The following is a 22,503-nucleotide window of genomic DNA, read 5'->3' on the forward strand; positions in this document are numbered from 1 at the left end:
CCTTTGGACCCTGCTCCGGTAGTTTGCAACCTGGAAAAACTCTTCCATCCCCTTTCATCCTGCTCCCTCAATCTCTGCTTATGAAAATCCTACCCATTTTTAAACGCTCAAATTAAATACCACCTTCTCCCACTGAGTCTTCTCAGATCCCCTAGATGTCCCTCCAAATCCCTACTCCTTAATGCCACATCGTATAGTATGAAACCCCACCTTGGCAGGAATCACTTAACGGTCCCGTGTAGAATCACCGTTTATTTCTCTCTGTATCCCCAGCGCCTGGCAGTGTGCCTGGCGTGCAGTGGGTGCTCCCTCCATGCTGAACGAAAGACTGACAGACGGGAGGTGTGCCCCCCTCCATCCGTCTGGCCCTTCCCGCCAGGGCCCTGCAGGGCGGACTCCACCTCGGCAGAGGGCATCCCAGACCCCTCTCCAGCCCCGGAAGCCGGATTGCCAGCCATGGGAAGACTACACTTCCCAGCGATCCCAGGGAAAAGCGAAAACCCTTTGGCTTTGACAGCCGCCGCCACAAGTCTTTCCGCCTCCCCAGCCCGCCCGGGAGCTGCGAGCCACGAGCTGGATTATGGTGGCCTGAGCAGCCAACGCAGCCGCAGGAGCCCGGAGCCCTTGCCCCTGCCCGCGCCGCCGCCCGCCGGGGGGACCGGGGAAGCCGCCGCCGGCCCGCCATGCCCGCCCCTCCCAGCCCCGCCGGGAGCCCGCGCCCGCTGCCGTGGCTGGCCGCCGCCGTGCCGATGTAGCGGGCTCCGGATCCCAGCCTCTCCCCTGCTCCCGTGCTCGGCGGATCTCCCCTGACCGCTCTCCACGGCCCGGACCCGGGGGCTGGCCCAGGGCCCTGCAGGCTCTGGCGTCCTGATGCCCCCAAGCTCCCTCTCCTGAGAAGCCACCAGCACCACCCAGACTTGGGGGCAGGCGCCAGGGACGGACGTGGGCCAGTGCGAGCCCAGAGGGCCCGAAGGCCGGGGCCCACCATGGCCCAAGCCCTGCCCTGGCTCCTGCTGTGGATGGGCGCGGGAGTGCTGCCTGCCCACGGCACCCAGCACGGCATCCGGCTGCCCCTGCGCAGCGGCCTGGGGGGAGCCCCCGTGGGGCTGCGGCTGCCCCGGGAGACCGACGAAGAGCCCGAGGAGCCCGGCCGGAGGGGCAGCTTTGTGGAGATGGTGGACAACCTGAGGGGCAAGTCGGGGCAGGGCTACTACGTGGAGATGACCGTGGGCAGCCCCCCGCAGACGGTAAGGTGGTCAGGCCAGCCCTTAGCCCTCCGCCTGCATGAGCAGAGGGGAGACAGGCCGGGGATGCCTCAGGCTGGCCCCTGCTCAAATGGGCTGGTGGGGACAGCAGGAGGGACCCCTCCCCAGCCATTCCCCGGGGTCACGTGGTTGTTGGCAGAAGTGTTCCCAAGCTCCCCTTCCCCTTCTCTCCCCTGACTGCCTAGTTCCCCTTGCTCCTCATCTGACACATACGCCCTCCGGAAGGATTTGGGGCAAGAGAGACACATCAGCTGGGGACCCTGACCTGGAGGAAGGGTCCGCCACAGGGGCACTATAACAGGTGTCAGCCCCCTCTGACAGTGGCCCAGTCCGAGTCTCCCAAATCCCACCACTCTGGAGGTTGGCCACCCAACCTTGTCCCCTCCTCTGATTCCCACCATTGTTCCCAGCACCTCCAGGACCAAGGAATCCTGGCAGCAGTTGAATCAGCCCCTTGCTCCCACCATCTGGGCTGCCACTGGGACGGCAAACTGAGGTTGCCGAGGCCCCCCTGATTGCACTCAGCCCGGAAGCCCTGGACAGGCTCCTGCCGTCCCCTCCTCCTCCCCTTTTCCCTCTCGCGGGCTACACTCCAGCCCCTCCCCCATCCCACCCCCCCGCCCCCCCAGGCCAGAGGGGAACTGAACTGAGCCCGGGGAAAGGACAAATGGTAGGAAAGGAGCCAGAGTTCCCTTTTAAGAGTGAGACTCCTTTCATGGCGAGGGAGAGGGGAGTTGTAGAGAAAACACCGTGTGCCCTCCCCATCCTTCCTGACAATCTCCAAGGTACCTTCAAGGTGGCTGGTGGAGGTGGCACCCTCTGCACCTCTGTGGGTGAGCAGCCCTCCATGTGGGGTGCTGTGGCTGACCTCTGTGTGCATCTGCCGCCTCTGTGGGAGAGTCCGGGCCTGGGCAACCCTGTGGTTCTGTGTATGCTGGTGCGTGTCACCTTGAATCTGATCCTGCACATCTCTGTGAGCCACCTCCGGATCTGTGTCCTTGGGAGGGTCTGTGAAGGTGGGAGTGTGTTTGAGGTGGGTAGAGGGGACAGCCACACTTTCCTGAACTTCTCAGACAGCTGGAACTGGGAGAAACACAAACCCCCACCTCCCAATTACTTTACAGAAGCCAGCCTTCCTAGGTGTATGCTCCCCAGCCCTACCTCTCAGCTAGTCAAAAGCCTGGTCTTCCCCACTTTCTCATCCGCTTTCCTGTGCACCATAACTTCCCCAGAAGTAGTCTCCAGTGGGAGGTTGAGGGGGCAGGACAGAGGCCAAATCCAGGCCCTGAGCAAACAGATTGCTAGATGATATCGGCAGGGAGCAGCGGGTATGCAGAGACCTGGGACCTACTCCTGTTTCTGCTACTGATGTGCTTTGCACACTGTGCATGGATCTCTTCTCAGGAGAGGGAGCTTGGGGAACTGTGCATGATGCAGGACCGAGCTGCAGAACCCACACGAGCTTCGAGGTCAGACGGTCCACGAATCCCAGCTCTACCACCCACAGCTTTTCCTCTTCTCAGCTGTGTGGCCTTGGGCAAATTGCATAACCTCTCTGAAATTACTGTCATGTCTTTAAAATGAGTAGAAAATGAGATCTCCTTTACAAGGTAATTGTGAGGATTAAGTTGTGAGGGTTAATTGTTCTAGGTGCTTTCACCCAGAACAATGCACCTGCATACAAAACTGACCTCCAACAAATATGAAGTCACTTTATCCTTGTCTGGCCTGTTCTGCCTCTTCTATGCTATGTAACGAGGCATAAAAACTTGGATGTCCTGGGCCTCCACGTTTTACATGTATAACACTGGGGTATCCTGTAATCCCAGCACTTTGGGAGGGCGAGGCAGGCAGATCACCTGAGGTCAGGAGTTCGAGACCAGCCTGACCAACATAGCGAAACCCTGTTTCTACTAAAAATACAAAAACAATTAGCTGGGCGTGGTGGCATGTACCTGTAATCCCAGCTACTCAGGAGGCTGAGGCAGGAGAATCACTTGAACCTGGGAGGCAGAGGTTGCAGTGAGCCAAGATTGTGCCATTGCCCTCCAGCCTGGGCAACAAGAGCAAAACTCCATCTCAGAAAAAAAACAAAAACAAAAACAGCCGGGCGCGGTGGCTCATGCTTGTAATGCCAGCACTTTGGGAGGCCGAGGTGGGCAGATCACCTGAGGTCGGGAGTTCGAGACCAGCCTGATCATCATGGAGAAACCCCGTCTCTACTAGAAGTACAAAATTAGCCAGGCATAGTGGCACATGCCTGTAATCCCAGCTACTCAGGAGGCAGAGGCAGGAGAATAGCTTGAACCCAGGAGGCAGAGGCTGCAGTAAGCCAAAATCGTGCCATTGGACTCCAGCCTGGGCCACAAGAGCGAAACTCTGTCTACAAAAAAAAAAAAAACAAAAAAAAACTGGGGTATCCATTACTGTACTTCCCTGATCCCCTGAAATAATGCATACATCCTGCAGCCCAGTACTTAGCAGAGAGTAATTGCTCAATAAATGTCAGTTCCTTCCTCACTCCTTTCTAGAAGAGAAAAGTGGGCTTAAAGTTCAACACCAGTCCAGGAAGCTAGTGCCAGGGAGCCCACAACTAAAGCAACTGTGTGGCTTGCACTATGGTTTCTAACTAAGCCTGCGTCAGCCAGTCTCTGCTCTCTGGTGGCTCGGACTCTCTCCCCATCTGTCTGCAAGGACACCCTTTCTTCCTACCTGGCGCAGCTGTTGTAAGTGCCAAATGAGAACTTGGATGGCATTGTATTCTGAACAAGTACAAGTGAAATTTGGGGAGCACTTTCTCTGTGCTAGGCAATTAATTGCTGGTGCTTGGGGGCTGACCCACAGACAGACAAGAGGACAAGTTTTCTGCCCACACAGAGTGGAAGTGAAAGGGCGGAAGTGACAAGTACAAGGTCATCCATGCAGATATACTCAAAGCGAGGTCTGCAAACCCTCATTGGAATCAGCTAAAAATGTAAATTCCCTGGCCCCATCCCAGACCTCTAGAGACAGTCTCTCTGAGAATGGGGCCCCGCAGTTTGTGCTTCAAATTTGAGAACCATTTATGGCCGGACGCGGTGGCTCACGCCTGTAATCCCAGCACTTCGGGAGGCTGAGGCGGATGGATCACGAGGTCAGGAGTTCGAGACCAGCCTGGCCAATATGGTGAAACCCTGTCTCTACTAAAAATACAAAAATTAGCTGGGTGTGGTGGCGCATGCCTGTAGTCCCAGCTACTCAGGGCGCAGAAGCAGAAAAATCTCTTGAACCCAGGAGGCAGAGGTTGCAGTGAGCCAAGATCACGCCACTGCACTCCAGCCTGGGTGACAGAGCGAGACTCCATCTCAAAAAAAAAATAAATAAAAACAAAAAGAGTAGGACTGAAAGACACAGGCACAGGGGGCCCTCACAACAGTCCAGGTGTGAGGCCCTCTATGACAAGGAGGGCATTAGGCTGCGATAAGATGGAAAGAGAAAGGAAGGGTAGGATGCAGAGAACGTGCCAGGGCAGGTGGGGAGGATTTGGTGACATTGGTGTGAAGGGAAAGAAAGAAGGCATCAACAATGGTTTTAAGATTCTGATCTGGGGTGAACTGGAGGATAACAAGACTGTGGGAATAGGAAAGGTGGCAGGGGGGGATGGCTTATAGTACTTGTATACAAATTTATTTGTTTGTTTGTTTATTAATTATAGGGTCTCACTCTGTTGCCCAGGCTGGAGTGCAGGGGCACAATCATAGCTCCTGGGCTCAAGTGATCCTCCTGCCTCAGGCTCCTGAGTAACTGGGGCTACAGGCACATACCACCAGGCCCAGCTGATTTTTTTCAAATTGTCTCACTATGTTGCCCAGGCTGGTCTCCAACTTCTGGACTCAAGTGATACTTCCACCTTAGCCTCCTATTAGTTTGTCCCTTACAGCAATTCCTGCAGTATATAAAAAGACAACTTCAGTGAGCTATGATTGCACCACTGCAATCTCCAGCATGTCAGAGGGTGAAAGAGACCCTGTCTCTAAAAAAGAAAAAAAAAAAAGAAAAAAAAAAAGGTCTTTATCACTCACAGTGTCTAGCAGAAGAAACGGGGTTGAAAGGTTAAACCACTGGCCAGGTAGAAGGCCAGTAAGTTAAGACCTGTTTCGTCCTTGTTCTTCCTACTGTGCCATTTGTCTTGGGGAAGAAGAAGTTTATCACAAGCATCCCTCTTCCATTCTCCTATTACACCTGGTGATACCTCCATTACTACACTTGTAACATATTACAACTGTTTTTGTGTTTGTTTCTCTCATAAAACTTCAAGCTCTGGCCAGGCGCAGTGGCTCATGCCTGTAATCCCAGCACTTTGGGAGGCTGAGGCAGGAGGATCATCTGAGGCCAGGAGTTCAAGACCAACCTGACCAATATGGTGAAACCCTGTCTCTACTAAAAATACAAAAATTAGCCGGGCATGGTGGCAGGTGCTTGTAATCCCAGCTGCTCGGGAGGCTGAGACAGGAGAATTGCTTGAACCTGGGAGGCAGAGGCTGCAGTGAGCCGAGATCATGCCACTGCACTCCAGAGCGAGACTCTGTCTCAAACAAACAAACAAAACTTCAAGCTCTTAAGGACAGTGTCTTTTACATTTTATTTATTTATTTTGCAGTTATCCTTTCTTTGCATTATAATAATCTATAACAATGCCAAGCTCAGAACATACACCTAAAAAACATTGAGTGAATGAATACATGAGCTGCAAGCCTCTAAACAGAACTGTTGAAGGGCAGTTGTAAATGCAGAACTGTAGCTCTTGGAGAAAGTATTTTTATTCTTTTAAATGAAAGGGCCAGGTGCAGCGGTTCACACTTGTAATCCCAGCACTAAGGTGAGGCTGAGGCAGGCAGATCACCTGAGGTTGGGAATTTGAGACCAGCCTGGCCAACATGGTGAAACCCCATCTCTACTAAAAATACAAAAATTAGCTGGGTGTGGTGGCAGGCGCCTGTAAACTCAGCTACTCAAGAGGCTGAGGCAGGAGAATCGCTTGAGCCCGGGAGGCAGAGGTTGCAGTGAGCCGAGATCGCGCCACTGCACTCTAGCCTGGGTGACAGAGTGAGACCCTGTCTCTAAATAAATAAATAAAAGGATGTTATCTCATTTTGATATTACGGGCATCACTGACCAAACACAGGATAATAAGGTAACTGTTAGGAGTGAAATTTGGTGATAGTCAATTCAGTGTAACAGATATTTATTGAGTACCTACTATGTGTAGAAGAGAAAAATCATGCCATAGTCTTAGCCCTTGGACAGCTCACAATCTGATGTGAGACATAGACATAATACCTAAATATTACACACGACCAAATGCATTTGGTACAAACAGTGGAAAAGTGGGTCTTGGAAGTGCACAGAGAGAAGCAGCTACTTCTGACATGGTATTAGGGACAGCTTGCTGGAAAAGGAGGTTTTTGTTTTTTGCTTTTGTGTGTGTGTGTGTGTGTGTTTTTTTGTTTTTTTTTTTTTTTTTTTTTGAGAGGGAGTCTTGCTCTGTCACCCAGGGATCCACCCGCCTCAGCCTCCCAAAATGCTGGGATTACAGGCATAAGCCACCGCACCCGGCCAAAAAGGAGGTATTTGAATAAGACCTCGAAAGAGGAGAAAGCTTTGCAATATGGAGAGTGGTGAGGAGGAGCGCTTCATGAAGAAAAGCGTGAACGATGGTGAGAAGCCAGAAGGCATGGTGGGGATGGGGGGCTGACAGGACTTTGGGTTTTATTCTGCAAACAGTAAGGAATCGTTGTAGGTATACGAGAAGAGGGATGATATCGTCTATTTCAGTCCTAGGAAAACAGCTTCAGTATGCAGGATGACTTGGAGAGTCTAGCATCATGACTCTAGACATGGAAACAAGGATCTCAGGATAGATGGGCCTGAAAGAGGGTGGTGGCAGTGAGGGTAGAGAGGAGGAATCAGTATTCATCCATCGTTTAACTAGTTATTCTGTGCACTTGATGAGATGTATGGGGTGAGAGAGAGGGAAGAGGAGATGATGGCTTTATTTAACCTCTCTGACTTTTTGTCAGGGAACAAAGCAACAGGGGCAAGCTTTTGAAGCACAATATAGTTTTTTTGTTTGTTCGTTTTGAGACGGAGTTTCGCTCTGTCGCCCAGGCTGGAGTGCAGTGGCGTAATCTCAGCTCACTGCAACGTCTACTTCCTAGGTTCCAAAGATTCTCCTGCCTCAGCTTCCCAAATAGCTGGGATTACAGGGGCCTGCCACCACACCCAGCTAATTTTTTTTGTATTTTTAGTAGAGACAGGGGTTTCACCACATTGGCCAGACTGGTTTCAAACTCCTGACCTCAAGTGATCCGCCCACCTCAGCCTCCCAGAGTCCTAGGATTACAGGTATGAGCCACCGCACCCGGCCAGGAAGCACAATATAGTTTACCAAAGTTTATGTTTATTATTCTGCTTTAATTATAAGGGATAAGTATTAGCTTACCCATTTTGGGGATGAGGAAACTGAGGCCCAGAGAGACTAAGTGTCTCGTCCAAAGTGATTCTGTTAAGAACAGAGTCGGGGTTCAAATCTAGGTCCTTGGATTCTGAGTCCAAATACTGGGGCCTGTCCTTCCTGTGTTCTACGATCTGGGACATGTTGGTTGCCTCTGAGAGGCTAGTGGGTCATCCTTGTGGAAGTGTTCAGCCACCAGCTGACAGTGGGAATCTGGAGAGAGGTTAGAACTGGGCAGGCAGACAGGACTCATCCACAGAGAGGCTGTGAAAGCCAAGTTAAAAAATAGTCTTGTTCATTGAGGGAACGGAGAGGGAAAGGAGAAAAATGATTAGGGAAAGAATATTAGGTGTAGACAAGGAAGCAAGAGAAAATGATCAGAGCAGTAGAAAACTACGAGGGCTCAGGGTCTCAGAAACCAAGAAGGCCCAGGTGGTTTTCCTTTTTTTCCTCTCCTCTCTGCATAATGGCTTCAAACTGTGCTTGGCAGGGTTCTGTAAAGGGACCTCAGTGGTGAAGGAGAAGGCTGGGAGCAGTCAACACTCTAGATCCCCACCCTTCCTGTCACCAAGCCATCCCCATCCCCCTGCCCCAAATCTCCTGAGCCTCCCAGAATAACTTTGCTTTTATTATTTTTATACAGTGGACTTCTGGGTTATATTTTTTAAAAAAGAGTTTTTATAATAAAAAGGTTGAAAACCATCGAGCTCAAAGAACCACCTTCCAAATCAGACAAAGCCAACAAGACCCCAGCTCCATTAGTTGCCTACCCCAGTCCCTGCAGCCACCACTGGCTTTCCTGGATTGGGCCTCAGGTTGCACACAAGCCCTTGCTGGAGCCCTCATCCTGTCATTCCACATTCTCCTCTACTCCCCAGACCAGTAAAGAAGAGTTTAGCTGGGAGTGAGGGGACATTGAGAAAGAGTGTGCTCTCTCTAAAAGCACTAAGGTGGAAGGTCAGGAACCCTTCTTGGGCCTCTCCAATAAAGGGCTGGGCAGAAAATTCCAGTTGAAAATCCAGGAAGAGGCCAGGCACAGTGGCTCACACCTGTAATCCCAGCACTTTGGGAGGCCAAGGCAGGTGGATCACCTGAGGTTAGGAGTTCAAGACCAGCATGGCCAACGTGGTGAAACCCCGTCTCTACTAAAAATACAAAAATCAGCTGGGCATGGTGGCACGTGCCTGTAATCCCAGCTAATTAGGAGGCTGAGGCAGGAGAATCGCTTGAACCCAGGAGGCGGAGATTGCAGTGAACTGAGATCCTGCCACTGCACTCCAGCCAGGGCGACAGGGGGAAACTCTGTCTCAAAAAAAGAAAATCCAGGAAGAGAAACACCTCCCAGGGAAGCCCCCATACCTGATGACTAACTTCTGTCTCTCCTGGGAGCCTTCTCTTTCAGGTGCCTGGGCAGGGGAGAGTTCTGGGAAGAAGCCAGAACATTTTCTGAGTTCTGGAGCTGCCCTGAGATTATCCTGGCAGGATGCAACAGCACCTGAGTACATTCGTAGTACCGCAGCCTCGGGTACTGTAGCCAGGTGGTTCCCAAAATAGGAGAGCTGGGCTGTGCTGGGGAGACTTAAGATCAGCAGTACTGGGGGGATTCTGACATGGGGGAGCTGGGACTCCTAGGTCATTTTCCTCAGAGCAAACTGGCCAAGCTCTGTCTCCTCCCATGCCAACTTATCCTCTGTCACCATATCTCCCGAGCTGCTGTCACTCTGGGGCTACTCTCTCTGCTGCCCACTGTAGGCTAGGTGTCTTCTTGCTTGGTCTTTCAAGGTCAGTGAATCCCATCAGTCTTTTTTTTTTTTTTTTTTTTTTTTCCTTGAGACAGGTTCTCTGTTGCCCAGGCTGGAGTGCAGTGCATGATCTCGGCTCCCTGCAACCTCCACCTCCTGGGTTCAAGCAATTCTCCAGCATCGACCTGCCAAGTAGCTAGAACTACAGGCGCACGCCACCACGCCTGGCTAATTTATATATATATATATATATATTTTTTTTTTTTTTTTGGTAGAGACGGGGTTTCACTATGTGGCCAGAATAGTCTCAAACTCCTGACCTCAAGTGATCCGCCCATCTCAGCCTCCCAAAGTGCTGGTACTACAGGCGTGAGCCATTGTGCCTGGCCCCACCACTTATTCTTTTCCAAGGCCTGTGGAGGTTTTGACAGGTAGGACAAGGAGTGAGTTCCAGCATCTCCCAATGACTTGAACAAACAAGCCCATGTGCTAAGCATGACACAGGTGCCATGGGGGGAGATGCCAGAGGTCAGCTTCATTTTCAACTGAGGACAGAGCAAGAGAAGATTCAAGCCACTGTAACCTGTGGGTGGGACAAGGTTAAATAACAGGAAGGACTTACTGTCTGACAATGCAAAGCAGGTGGTGAATAGCTGCCGTGATACCTTGTGGAGCATGGGTTTTCCATGTGGGTTCCGCAGAGGCTAAAGGTGCTGAAGAGATGCCTCAAGAGCCAGCACAGGCAGGGGATGGAAGCAGAGGAAATCAACCCTCCCCTTCAAACAGAACATCTCTGCCTTTTTCTCTCTTGTACACTAGGATCCTGCATACAATTGGAAAAGGGGGAAAGGATTCTGCTGCTTCATTTATTTTATTTTATTTTATTTTATTTTTTGAGATGGAGTCTCGCTCTGTCGCCCAGGCTGGCGTGCAGTGGCGCAATCTCGGCCCACTGCAAGCTCTGCCTCCCGGGTTCACGCCATTCTCCTGCCTCAGCCTCCCCAGTAGCTGGGACTACAGGTGCCCGCCACCACACCCGGATAATTATTTGTATTTTTTAGTGGAGACAGGGTTTCACTGTGTTAGCCAGGATGGTCTTGATCTCCTGACCTCGTGATCCGCCCACCTCGGCCTCCCAAAGTGCTGGGATTACAGGTGTGAGCCACCGCACCTGACTGATTCTGCTGCTTTAGAAAAAAAAAAAAAAGTTTGAAAACTACTGTCATAAATTTTTGGACCATCGACATCCCATTATTTTATTGGAGTAGGAGGCACTGATAAATATTAATTGAGCTGGCCGGGTGCAGTGGCTCACACCTGTAATCCCAGCACTTTGGGAAATTGAGGCAGGTAGATCACAAGGTCAGAAGATTGAGACCATCCTGGCTAACATGGTGAAACCCCGTCTCTACTAAAAAAAAAAAATATAAAAAAATTAGTCTGGCATGGTGGCAGGCGCCTTTAGTCCCAGCTACTTGGGAGGCTGAGGCAGGAGAATGGTGTGAACCTGGGGGGCGGAGCTTGCAGTAAGCCGAGGTCATGCCACTGCACTCCAGACTGGGCGACAAAGCGAGACTCTGTCTCAAAAAAAAAAATAAAAATAAAAATAAAAATAAAAAGTTGAGCTGGGTTAGAGGCTGCGGAGAAATGGAGCATCCCATCCAAAGGGGGAAAGGTACACTAGATAAGGTTTGGGGTGACCCAGCCACATTGGGACTCCTTGAAAAACCAGCCAGAGGTGGGGTAAGTGGCACCAAGGAGCCTGCTTGCTCCCAGGTACCAATGGCCAGCTACTGCCAGGAGAGGCAAGTGGAAGGCAGAGGAACTAGCTGGGAAAAGGAGTCCATTTGCACAGGGATGGCTGATTTGTTCAAGGTGGGAGGAACCTGGACAGGACCCAGTTGCTGGACTCTGAGGCAGTAGCTGTGTGCTCTGTTGGCCATAAGCCCCTCCCAGCTGCTGACTTTAGGCTTCTCTTGTCCTTCCTTGCCCCCTTTTCTCAGCCTTGGGTAAGTTCAGGTCTGGAGATCACTTAGGAAAAGCAGATGAAGCTGACTCACAAGGTTCTGGGACCAAGGAGCCCTGGAGTCACTATAACTGCTCTAAGAACCACAGGACCCTGGGTGGATATTCACCAACATGGTGAAACCCCGTCTGTACTAAAAATGCAAAAATTAGCTGGGCGTAGTGGCGAACACCTGTAATCCCAGCTACTCAGGAGGCTGAGGCGGGAGAATCGCTTGAACCCGGGAGACGGAAGCTGCAGTGAGCCAAGATTGTGCCACTACACTCCAGCCTGGGTGACAGAGCGAGGTCCCATTTAAAAAAAAAAAAAAAGCAAGAGTCTGTAAGGTCATGGGAATTAACTGCAGGGAATGAGACAGTTGCTGTCAATTTAAAAAAAAAAATCACTATGGAGCATCTACTCAGGGCTAGGTAACAATTAGGTAATAAGCAATACAAACGCTCCCTGCCCTTGTGGAGTTCATAGTCTGTGGGACAGGCAGACATTAAATAAATGATTAAAAGTGTGAGTGGTAGACAAAGAAGCACAGGTGCTACTGAGGATCTGTAAGAGGAAGAATCTAATCTCATCTGGGTGTCAGGACAAGACCTTTGAAAGAAAGGATGTTTAAAGTGTGATGTGAACATTAGAACAGGGAAAGAACGTTGCAGACAAATATATGCAAAGATGCACAAGTGAGAGATCATCGTGCTTTAGGGAAACTTCACAAGAAGCCCGGTGAGGAAAGGGAACTGGCAAGAGATGTTCACGGGGTTGACCTATGGTTGGTGCCTTCAAGGTCAAGGACCCCAGGATTTAATTCAGATAGTTTGTGTCAGTTATCTGATGCTGGGTAACAGACTACTCCAAAATTTAGTAGCTCAAACAAGAGTCATTTTATTTTTCAGGATTCTGTGTGTTGGCTTGTGATTCTTCTACAAATCCTACCTGGGCTCACCCATGTGGCTGCATTCAGCTGGGGACTGGACTAATCCAGGCCTGTTGGGCCTCTGGCTCTGTGAAGTCTTTCATTCTGAAGGAGGCAAGACTGAGTTACTTCACATAGAATCTGAGGACAGCGTTCCAAGAGGGCAATCCCCAATGCACAAGTGCTTATCAAGCCTCTCCTTGCATCATTTGCTGATATCCTGTTGACCACAGCCAGTCACATGGCTAAGCCCAGAGTCACTGTCAGAGGGGATCCCGCAAGGGCATGTGTGGAGGGCAGGGTGGTTCATTAGTATAACAATCTACCACATACATCTTCTCCAAGCGGGAGAGACGAGAAGGTCAAGGAGATGAAACACCACATTTAAGCCTTGGTCAGAACCAATGGATTCTTATCCTAGCCTTGTGGCTTGTGTAAGATGGGTGAAGTTGCTTACTCACTCTAGGTCTCACTTTCCGCCTCTGTAAAATGGAAGGCCTCTAAGTCTCAACTTCAGCTGAAAGCCTTGTTATACAAGAATACAGGTGTCTTTCCTCTTTAACTGTGAGGCCCACACAGAAGAAAATAGACTTTCTATTGAATAGGAAGAATTGGAGCTAGAGCCCCCACTCCAGAGGCTTGTGCAAAAGTGCTATGACCTTGGGGTAGTACCAAGAAAGGGTGTGGATTCTTAATAACGAGAGATGGTTCAGAACTGGAAAGAGTCCCCATCTCTCCAGGCCACTAAACAGATGCCCCTTGAAGGCATTTTTCTTTTTTTTTTGAGATGGAGTCTTGCTCTGTTGCCCAGGCTGGAGTGCAATGACACTATCTTGGCTCACTGCAACATCTGCCTCCCAGGTTCAAGCAATTCTCCTGCTTCAGCCTCCCGAGTAGCTGGGATTACAGGCGCGTGCCACTACGCCTGGCTAATTTTTGTATTTTAAGTAGAGACGGGGTTTCACCATGTTGGACCAGGTTGGTCTCGAACACCTGACCTCAGGTGATCCACCCACCTCGACCTCCCAAAGTGCTGGGATTACAGGCATGAGCCACCGTGCCCGGCCCCCGGCATTTTTCATCCAGAAGAATCTGAGCTATCACTGCTAGTGAGAGCTGAGGCCAAGACAGGTGGGATTTGGGGAACAAAGAGCTTACCCTAAACTTGCCAGCTCCATACCTGCCTCATCACCCAAGATCTATTTCTGAGAACTGCAGGGGAACACGCAGAGTGGAACCTGGGCAGGTGTGCCTTTCCCTGTGGGGCTTGTTAGCACTTCCCATGAAGCTGCCGTTCCTCTGAGGCCCCCAGGGGCACGTTTGTTAAATGATTGACACTGACCTAGTTCTGACCCCAGGCTGCAGCTCCCTGGGCATCTGACTCCTGGGTCTGCCTCACCCCAGGGGACAAAGATGATGGCTCCAGGATCACAGGCTGCGTAAATACAGGCAGGTGTCATGCCTGGGGCCAGGTGAGAGGAAGGCAGGTCTAAGCTAGAGCCACACCTATAACCTAAAACACCCATGGTTTGGGAGCCACTGAGAGATGCCTCCCAATCTCCCAACCCCCCAAAAAATGTTGATTAGCTCTTTCATCTTTTCTTTCCTTCAACCATTCATTCATTCAATAAATATTATTGCCAGGCACTGTGATACCTTAGTAGAATACTATGGACACCTTAGTAATTTTTTTAAAAATTCTATATGAGGGGAGATGAGATTCAGTGTGTAATTACAGAGTGACAAGTTCTATGGAAGCTTTTATTTTACTTTATTTTATTTTATTTTAAGATAGGGTCTCACTCTGTCACCCAGGCTGGAGTGCAATGGCTGATCTCGGCTCACTACAACCTCCACCTTCTGGGTTCAACTCATTCTCATGCTTCAGCCTCCCGAGTAGCTGGGATTACAGGTGCACGCCACCATGCCCGGCTCATTTGTGTTTTTAGTAAAGACACGGTTGGCCGGGCGCGGTGGCTCAAGCCTGTAATCCCAGCACTTTGGGAGGCCGAGACGGGCGGATCACGAGGTCAGGAGATCGAGACCATCCTGGCTAACACGGTGAAACCCCATCTCTACTAAAAAATACAAAAAACTAGCCGGGCGAGGTGGCCGGCGCCTGTAGTCCCAGCTACTTGGGAGGCTGAGGCAGGAGAATAGCCTAAACCCGGGAGGCGGAGCTTGCAGTGAGCTGAGATCCGGCCACTGCACCCCAGCCTGGGTGACAGAGCAAGACTCTGTCTCAAAAAAAAAAAAAAAAAGACACGGTTTCACCATGTTGGCCAGGCTGGTCTTGAATTCTTGACCTAAAATGATCTGCCCGCATTGGCCTCCCAAATTGTTGGGATTACAGGCGTGAGACACCGTGCCTGGCCTGGAAGCATTTAAGTAAGAAAATATAACCTGGTCTCTCTCCCTAAGGAAATCCCTTGAGCTCAGATGGCAAGATGTGTAGGGGATAAGTAGATAAACCTGCAAGTGGAGAGGAGGATGGCCCAGGCAGAGTGAAGCTGATACAACAACCTTTGCGAGAGGGACCATGGCTGGTGTGGGGAACTGAGATGAGGTCAGTGTGGCTGGCAGCAGAGCTTTACAGGTTTTTCGCTTTTGTTTTGTTTTGTTTTGCTTTTGAGACAGAATCTTGCAATCTTGCTCTGTTGCCCACACGAGTGTAGTGGCGCCACCTCACCTCACTGCAATCTCCACCTTCCAGGTTCAAACGATTCTCCTGCCTCAGCCTTCCAAGTCACTGGGATTACAGGTGCCTGCTACCATGCCTGGCTAGTTTTTGTATTTTTGGTAGAGATGGGGTTTTACCATGTTGCTCAGGCTGGTCTCGAACTCCTGACCTCAGGTGATCCAACTGCCTCGGCCTCCTAAAGTGCTGGGATTACAGGCGAGAGCCACCACACCTGCCCAGCTTTACGTTTTTAATAGCAAAGGAAAACTGTTTACATAGGAGGGTTAACAGTCAAATTTGACTTTGAATAGATCACTCTGGCTGCAGTGCAGAAAACAGATTGGAGAAGTCAAGAGTGGATGTGCCAAAAGCAGCTGGGAAATTATTGTGATATTCCAGGGTGAGCTGATGACAGCTCGACCTAGGGGCAGCAAAGGAAATAAGGAATGAATACATTCAAGAGACTTGTTAGGAGGCTTAATTGGACAGGACTTGTTGATGCACTGGATAGAGAGATGAAGAAGAGGAAGGTGTTAGGATACCTCTGATACTGCTTACTTACAGAACAGATGGGTGATGATGCCATCCACTAGTATAAGGAACACTGGAAGGCAGCCACCAGATGGGCAGGACCACGTCGGGTCAGCTTAGGACATCCTGAGTTTGACCTTTTTTTTTTTTTGAGATGGTCTTGTTCTGTCACCCAGGCTGGAGTGCAGTGGCACAATCATGGTTCACTGCAACCTCCAACTCCTGGGCTCAAGCGATCCTTCCACCTCAGCCTCCCGAGAAGCAGGGACCACCAGCGCCCGCCACCATGCCTAGCTAATTAAAAAAAAATTTTTTTAGACATGGGTGCGTGTGTGTATGTGTTGGCGGGGGTGGGGGGGGTCTCACTATGTTGCCCAGGCTGGTCTTGAACTCCTGGACTCAAGTGATCCCCTTGCCTTGGCCTCCCAAAGTGCTGGGATTACAGGTGTCAGCCCCTACACCCAGCCCTTGAGGTATCTTTGAGACACTTGGATGCGTGCATCGGGAGCTCAGAGGAGAGGAAAAAGCTGGAGTTAGGAGCTTAGATGTCACCAGGATCTAGGGAGAGATGGCTTAGTGGGAAAGGGTCGTTACAGAGGAAGAGGGCCAAAGCTCAAGCCTTGTGAAAGGAGCCTGCCAAGGAGACAGAGAACACAGGACCTGAGAAGATGAAGGCTGACTTGAAAAATACCTTCAGTGTTTGGTGACATGAAATCACCGGTGACTGTAGTAAGGGCTGTTTTATAGTGGAGGAATGGAGGCGAAACCCAGTTTTAGAATGGGTTGAGGAATGCGTGGGAGGTGAAGAAATGGAGACAGCCTGGCTAAGTGCTTTGGTTGTGAAGGGAGAGGAGAGAGGGGAGCTGGAGGCGGATGTGAGATTAAGGAAGTTTTTTGTTTTTGTTTTTTTAACGAAGAGATGAGCATCTGTAAATGTCAACAGGAAGAATTCAAATTTGGTGGAGATGGGGGCAGGGTGGGGTGGCTGTATCTATGTGAGGGAAAAGGGCCAAGGAAGAGGTGGGTGCCTGGGAAGGGAGGAGGGAATTGGCTCCCCAGCACAGGTGGCAGCTCATGTGAAGCCTGGGAGGAGCAGCCGCAGGCAGGTTGGTGTAGTTGGCTGTGAGAGATGAGGGCAATCCCATCCCCTGGTCCTGTTCAGTGACTCCAGAGGGGAGCCCAGCTACTGGGGTTCGGTGACTGCAGCCCCTCCGCCACTGCATCTGCTCGGGCGGCCCTGAACTGCCCTGTTTCATGATGAGTGAGCAGTGCCTCAGCCTTGCCTCGGGCTCCTGTCCTGTAAGAGCCCCCTGCATCCCCGCTTTGGAATGGAGCAGGAATGGGGAAAGGCTGCCTGGACTGGCCAGGGCTCGGATTAGAAGTGTTGAAGGACAGGACCAGAATTACTTTTCTCGGGCGGGAGCACACTGAAGAGGGCAGACAGCTCGACATTTGCTTGGGAGAGAAGCCCAACTGTTTATTCTGGGTTTTTTTGGTTGTTTGTTTTTTTTTTTTGGTGGAAGTTGGAGAGGGGAGGCAGAGAGCAGTGGGAACCTGAAATGTGGTATTGGGGTGGGTGAGACGGATGGGAGTGGGGAGGCACGTGCCTTTCTGGGCTCAGCCTGGGCCCCTTTGAGGTTGAAGTGGGAAAGGCTGGGGCTAGAAGGACAGCAAGAGTGCCCAGGGCCTCCGGGCTCAGGTGGGAGTACTCTGCAGAGAGCTCCCTCCAGCCTCGCAGGAGAGGAAGGGGGAGGCAGGGAGGGGCAGGGACAGCAGGAGCCCCCAGGTCAAAGCTCCACTCCAGTGTAAAGCAGTAGCCGTGTTTGCCTAGAACTGGCCGGATGTTCCCTCCCTTGCACAGGCCACAAAGACTTGTTGTGGAGGAGATCCTCTTTCTTTGGGGTCCAGTGATAGCAGGGAGCCCTGTAAGATGAGGCCAGACCCCATGCTGGGAGCTGAGTCCTGGGAATGGGGAAGAGGGTTCCTGGGGAGAGGGTGGGTGAAGAAGCCTTTTTAATCATTAACCTGGTTGATTACATCTGACCTGCTGAGCCTCCCGGCTCTATTGATTTTCTCTGAAAGCGCAGCATCTGGAGCTGGTGGCTGCCCAGAGACCGGGGAGAGAGACTACGGGTAGAGAGAGGTAGGGGAAGAAGGGCAGGGAGGGGAGTGGAAACCAGGCCAGGAGTGGGGGGCTGGGAAGGAGGGAGGAGACAAGGTCTGAGGGCCGGGACATTGTCAGGGGAGTCTTTGGGGATGTGAGGAGGCCAGAAAGTCTAAGCAGGCACTGGGTGGGGCGGGGGGTGGGGGGCACAGCCAGCACAGCCACAGACGCACCACGGAGAGCAGGAAGGAGCCAGAGAGGATCTGGCAGAGGATGAAACTAAGTCCAGAGAAGCACAGTGATCTGCTCAAGGTGACAAGGTCAGAGCCTGCACCAAAGCTGAGGTCAGTTGATTTCACTGGATTGAGAGAAGATACAGAAATGAAGGCCCCTGGGGCAAGAGAGAAGCTGAGGTGATGGAAAGTCGGCAAGAGACTAGATGCAATTTACAAATTACCATTTTTCTGAAGGTGGGGACTTTCCTTTTTTTGCCTGTGAGGATATAGTAGACATTTAAAAAATGGCTCTGGTCTGACTGAAGGTGGGGTCAGGCCTTCAAAGGAGGAAGAAAGGGCCAAGTAGAAGTGATGCTAGAGGCCGGGCACAGTAGCTCACGCCTCAGCACTTTGGGAGGCCGAGGCAGGTGGATCACCTGAGGTCAGGAGTTCAAGACCAGCCTGGCCAACGTGGTGAAACTTCATCTCTACTAAAAATACAAAAATTAGCCCGGTGTGATAGTGCACATTTGTAATCCCAGCTACTCAGGAGACTGAGACAGGACAATCACTTGAACCCAGGAGGCAGAGGTTGCAGTGAGCCAAGATTGCGCCATTGCACTCCAGCCTGGGTAACAAGAACGAAACTCTGTCTTAAAAAAAAAGAAGTGATGCTAGAAAGAGCTGGACAGAAGGGAACACCAAGAAGACACCTGTGCATCTTCACTTAGCCAAATCCAGGGCCCTGACAAGATGGGTTTTCACCAGGACATTTTATGGGGCTCCTGGCTCCCCACTGTTTCTGACAGTAGGACTCCTAGGTCTGTGTCACCTCTGAGACAGAAGGGGAGCAACATACTGGTGGCAGGGACAGAACCACACGCATGGACACTGATGTGCCATCCTGGTCCCCACAGGTCCCCTCACCAGTACAGCTCCTAGAATAGGTCTTCTCTGAGCTGGAGGGGATAAGCCAGAGTGCTTCCTGGGAGAACAGAAAAGGAGCAGGGGGCTCTGAAGACAGAGTCAGGTACACAGTGAGCAGGGGCGATGTGACAGTAGAGAGACATGGGAATGGAGACAGCACACATACCACATAGCTCTGAGATGATGTGCAAAATGTTATGACTCCATAGACTGAAGCAGACACAGCTTTTCTTTTTTTTTTTTTTTTTTTTTTTGAGACAGGGTCTTGCTCTCCCAGGCCGGAGTGCTGCAGTGGTGTGATTTCCGCTCACTGCAACCTCCGCCTCCTGGGTTCAAGTGATTCTCCTGCCTCAGCCTCCCAAGTAGCTGGGATTATAGGCACGCATCACCATACCCGGCTAATTTTTGTATTTTTAGTAGAGATGGGATTTCACCATGTTCACCAGGCTGGTCTTGAACTCCTGACCTCAAGTGATCCACCCGCCTTAGCCTCCTAAAGTGTTGGGATTACAGGTGTGAGCCACTGTGCTGGCCTCAGACACAGCATTCTAAGGCCATGTTGAGTGTGCCAAAGGAAACCGGTATTTTACCCCACAATATACTACTTTGACATATTTTGAGTTGGCTGTCAGAGGGCCAGCACACAGAAGTGGCCCTGCAAAGCTGGCTTTTGAGGGAGATTTGCATCTGCAGAGAATCTGCATTGATGCCACCTGGCTTTCTCTGAGGCCCTCCCTGGTCCAAATCTAGGAAAGATTAACTGAGAGTCTGACATGTTTAAAGCTCTGCAAGAAACATACATCACCTGTTCTCTCTGAGGGGTGTTACCTGTGAGGTTTCATTCACACAAAAATACCACCTTTACTGGCCTGGCCTCCTCTCCCACCCATAACTATTTCTGCCGAAGTCCAAGTCCCCTTTTTTTTTTTTTTTTTTTTTCGAGACAGGGTCTCACCCTGTCGCCCAGGCTGGAGTGCAGTGGCATGGTCTCAGCTCACTGCAACCTCCACCTCCCAGGGTCAAGTGAGTCTCGTGCCTCAGCCTCCTGAGTAGCTGGGACTACAGGCATGTACCACCATGCCCAGCTAATTTTTGTATTTTTAGTAGATACAGAATTTCCCCATGTTGGCCAGGCTGGTCTCAAACTCCTGACCTCATGTGATCTGCCTGCCTCAGCCTCCCAAAGTGCTGGGATTTCAGGGGTGAGCCACCGCACCTGGCCCAAGCTCCCATTCTTTCTGTAACCTCAAGATGGTATAAAATCAACCATCTGGCTATTTCTTTGACTTCTTATATTTTTTGACTCCCATGCATGTTAGTTCTTCTACTAATCTGCCTTTTTTCAGTTGGTTTTTCAGCAGACCTTCAGAGGGCACAGGGAAGTGTTCCTTTGGCCCCTGCAGCACCACAGGACCCCAAGTCCTGTCTGTGGTTGTTGTGGTAACGGGTGCCAGCCTGGACCAGTCCTGCATTGTGGAGCTTCACTCTGGACATTCTAAGGAGCAGACTGTGCTGGGGGGTGAGGGATAATAAAGGTGGTGTGTCTGAAGCCTCCTGTCTATACCATCTTTTCTCTCCCCTTTCTCTGACAGCTCAACATCCTGGTGGATACAGGCAGCAGTAACTTTGCAGTGGGTGCTGCCCCCCACCCCTTCCTGCATCGCTACTACCAGAGGCAGCTGTGAGTCCTGGGGAGAGCCCGGGGGAGGTACCTTTTCCAAGGATCCAGGGCCAAGAAGGGTCAGGGGAGGGGTACAGAGAGAAAGAGTCGATCCTTAGATTTTCTTCTTGCCAGGGAAGGGGAAGGGTGAAGAAAAGACAGTGACCAGGAGAGACAGGGTGAAGTGGGTGGTTAGAGGAGCTATACCATGGGAAAGGGTGAATTGAGAGGTAGCCAGGAAGTGCTTCAGTACTGAGACAGGGCAGCCTCCTGCGGGAGGGAAAGGAAGAAGGGCCAATAGCTCACAGAACAATCTTAGGGTGCTCATTTTCTCTGCCTGAATGGGGAGACGAAAACCCCACATCCCCTCAGTGTCTCTCAGTTCTCTAACACCACCAGCTAAGTCTAAGCTGAACAGGCCTCAGTGATAGCTCCCATTGCTGTGTTCTTACCCAGGGGCCACTCTAGGTGGCTTTGCATAGTCCAAGGACATGAAGGAAAGGGTCTTCCATAAACTCCTCTGCCTAGACCAGTATTAGGGAACTGAAAGCTGAAATATCTCCTCCATGCACCACCCAAGGTGCCACCAGTTGGATTCTGCTTACTGGTGAAAGGGGGGTTGAAGAGGACTGGTGAAAGCGGAGGACTGGTGAAAGCGGAGGACTGGTGAAAGGGGGGTTGAAGTGGGCTTTAAGATAAGAGGCAGTGAGGGATAATCTGGAAGCCCCCTTAGCATAAAAGCAGCAAGAGGAAGGGATGAGAGGACACCAATGTCTGAGACATCTGTGTGTGCAAACATGAGTAGAAGCTTAAATCCTATCCTTGGACTTGTAGGCAGCTGCAAAACCCACCTTCCCTGTTTCCTCCTTTAATGTCCCGATCTAAAAGAAGCAGTCAGGGAGGAGGGTGCAGGTAGGATCGATGAAAGGGCATTCATTCCAGCTCCTCATCCCAGTCTCCCACCACACACAGAAGCCCTGGTTAGTGGTGTGATTAAACACAGGTGGGGCTGCCACATGTTGAGCACGTTTCACAGAAGTGGTATGTAATACCAACCTGCTCTTCTGAGATGCTTGTGCAAACCCCTTCTCTAGAACTTGCTGTAGAGGTGCCACATTCACCCTGCCTGGCACTTTCTCTACCACTCGAATGGTACCAGTAGGTTCCAAGGCAGTAAGAGAGTCAATGGTTCCTTTTCTCTGGGAGCTTGATGGAGCCAGAGGGCGGAAGAGATGCCCGCTAGCTGTCCCTGCAGCAGCAGCAGCAGCAGGCACAATGCACAAAGCCCAGGCTTGTTCTTCACAGGGCCTGAGCTCAAGATCTAGGAATATGAGCAATAGAGACAGGAGACTAAGCCTCAGCAATGGTTCCCTTCATCTACTTGCAAGCCCACTTTACACTCTGTTCTGGGTGATGAGTCTAGGGATGTTTTGCTGAGCAGCCTGAAAGCACTCTAGGATTCCCCTGAGATGAGATACGGTGGTGTTTGGGAGTAGGTTTAACTGAGATCCTTATACCAGTTTACCAGTTGTGGTTATGCATCCACAAATCTCTACCTTCTTTCCATAGGTCCAGCACATACCGGGACCTCCGGAAGGGTGTGTATGTGCCCTACACCCAGGGCAAGTGGGAAGGGGAGCTGGGCACCGACCTGGTAAGCATCCCCCATGGCCCCAACGTCACTGTGCGTGCCAACATTGCTGCCATCACTGAATCAGACAAGTTCTTCATCAACGGCTCCAACTGGGAAGGCATCCTGGGGCTGGCCTATGCTGAGATTGCCAGGGTGAGAGGAACAGGGCTTGGCCCTATACACTGTATGCACACTGCACACACAGCACACTACACAGAGAAGGAATTAGAAGAGAGAAGGGGAATTAGCGGAAGGAGGGAAACAATCAGTTTAAAGGATTATTTAACGGGTATAGGGTGGCAGTCTAAATTTTAGCCCTA

The 22,503-nt window shown here is 51.0% G+C and overlaps 2 protein-coding genes across 2 annotated transcripts in view; one reads left to right on the forward strand and one right to left on the reverse strand.

Annotated features, from left to right (window-relative positions):
- CEP164 (centrosomal protein 164) overlaps positions 1–384 on the reverse strand; it is a 98,311-nt gene extending 97,927 nt beyond the window's left edge. The window contains exon 1 of the mRNA XM_017948984.3: positions 211–384. The gene's annotated coding sequence lies outside the window, so the exon portion shown is untranslated. The remainder of the gene's footprint in view (positions 1–210) is intronic.
- Positions 385–517: 133 nt separating this feature from the next.
- BACE1 (beta-secretase 1) overlaps positions 518–22,503 on the forward strand; it is a 31,217-nt gene continuing 9,231 nt past the window's right edge. Inside the window, exons 1-3 of the mRNA XM_003910753.4 lie at positions 518–1,247; positions 20,483–20,571; positions 22,120–22,336. Coding sequence (XP_003910802.1) covers positions 987–1,247; positions 20,483–20,571; positions 22,120–22,336 — 567 coding nt within the window. The 5' untranslated portion in view covers positions 518–986. The remainder of the gene's footprint in view (positions 1,248–20,482; positions 20,572–22,119; positions 22,337–22,503) is intronic.

This window comes from Papio anubis, chromosome 12 (genome assembly GCF_008728515.1).
Source record: "Papio anubis isolate 15944 chromosome 12, Panubis1.0, whole genome shotgun sequence".
NCBI classification, from domain to species: Eukaryota; Metazoa; Chordata; class Mammalia; order Primates; family Cercopithecidae; genus Papio; species Papio anubis.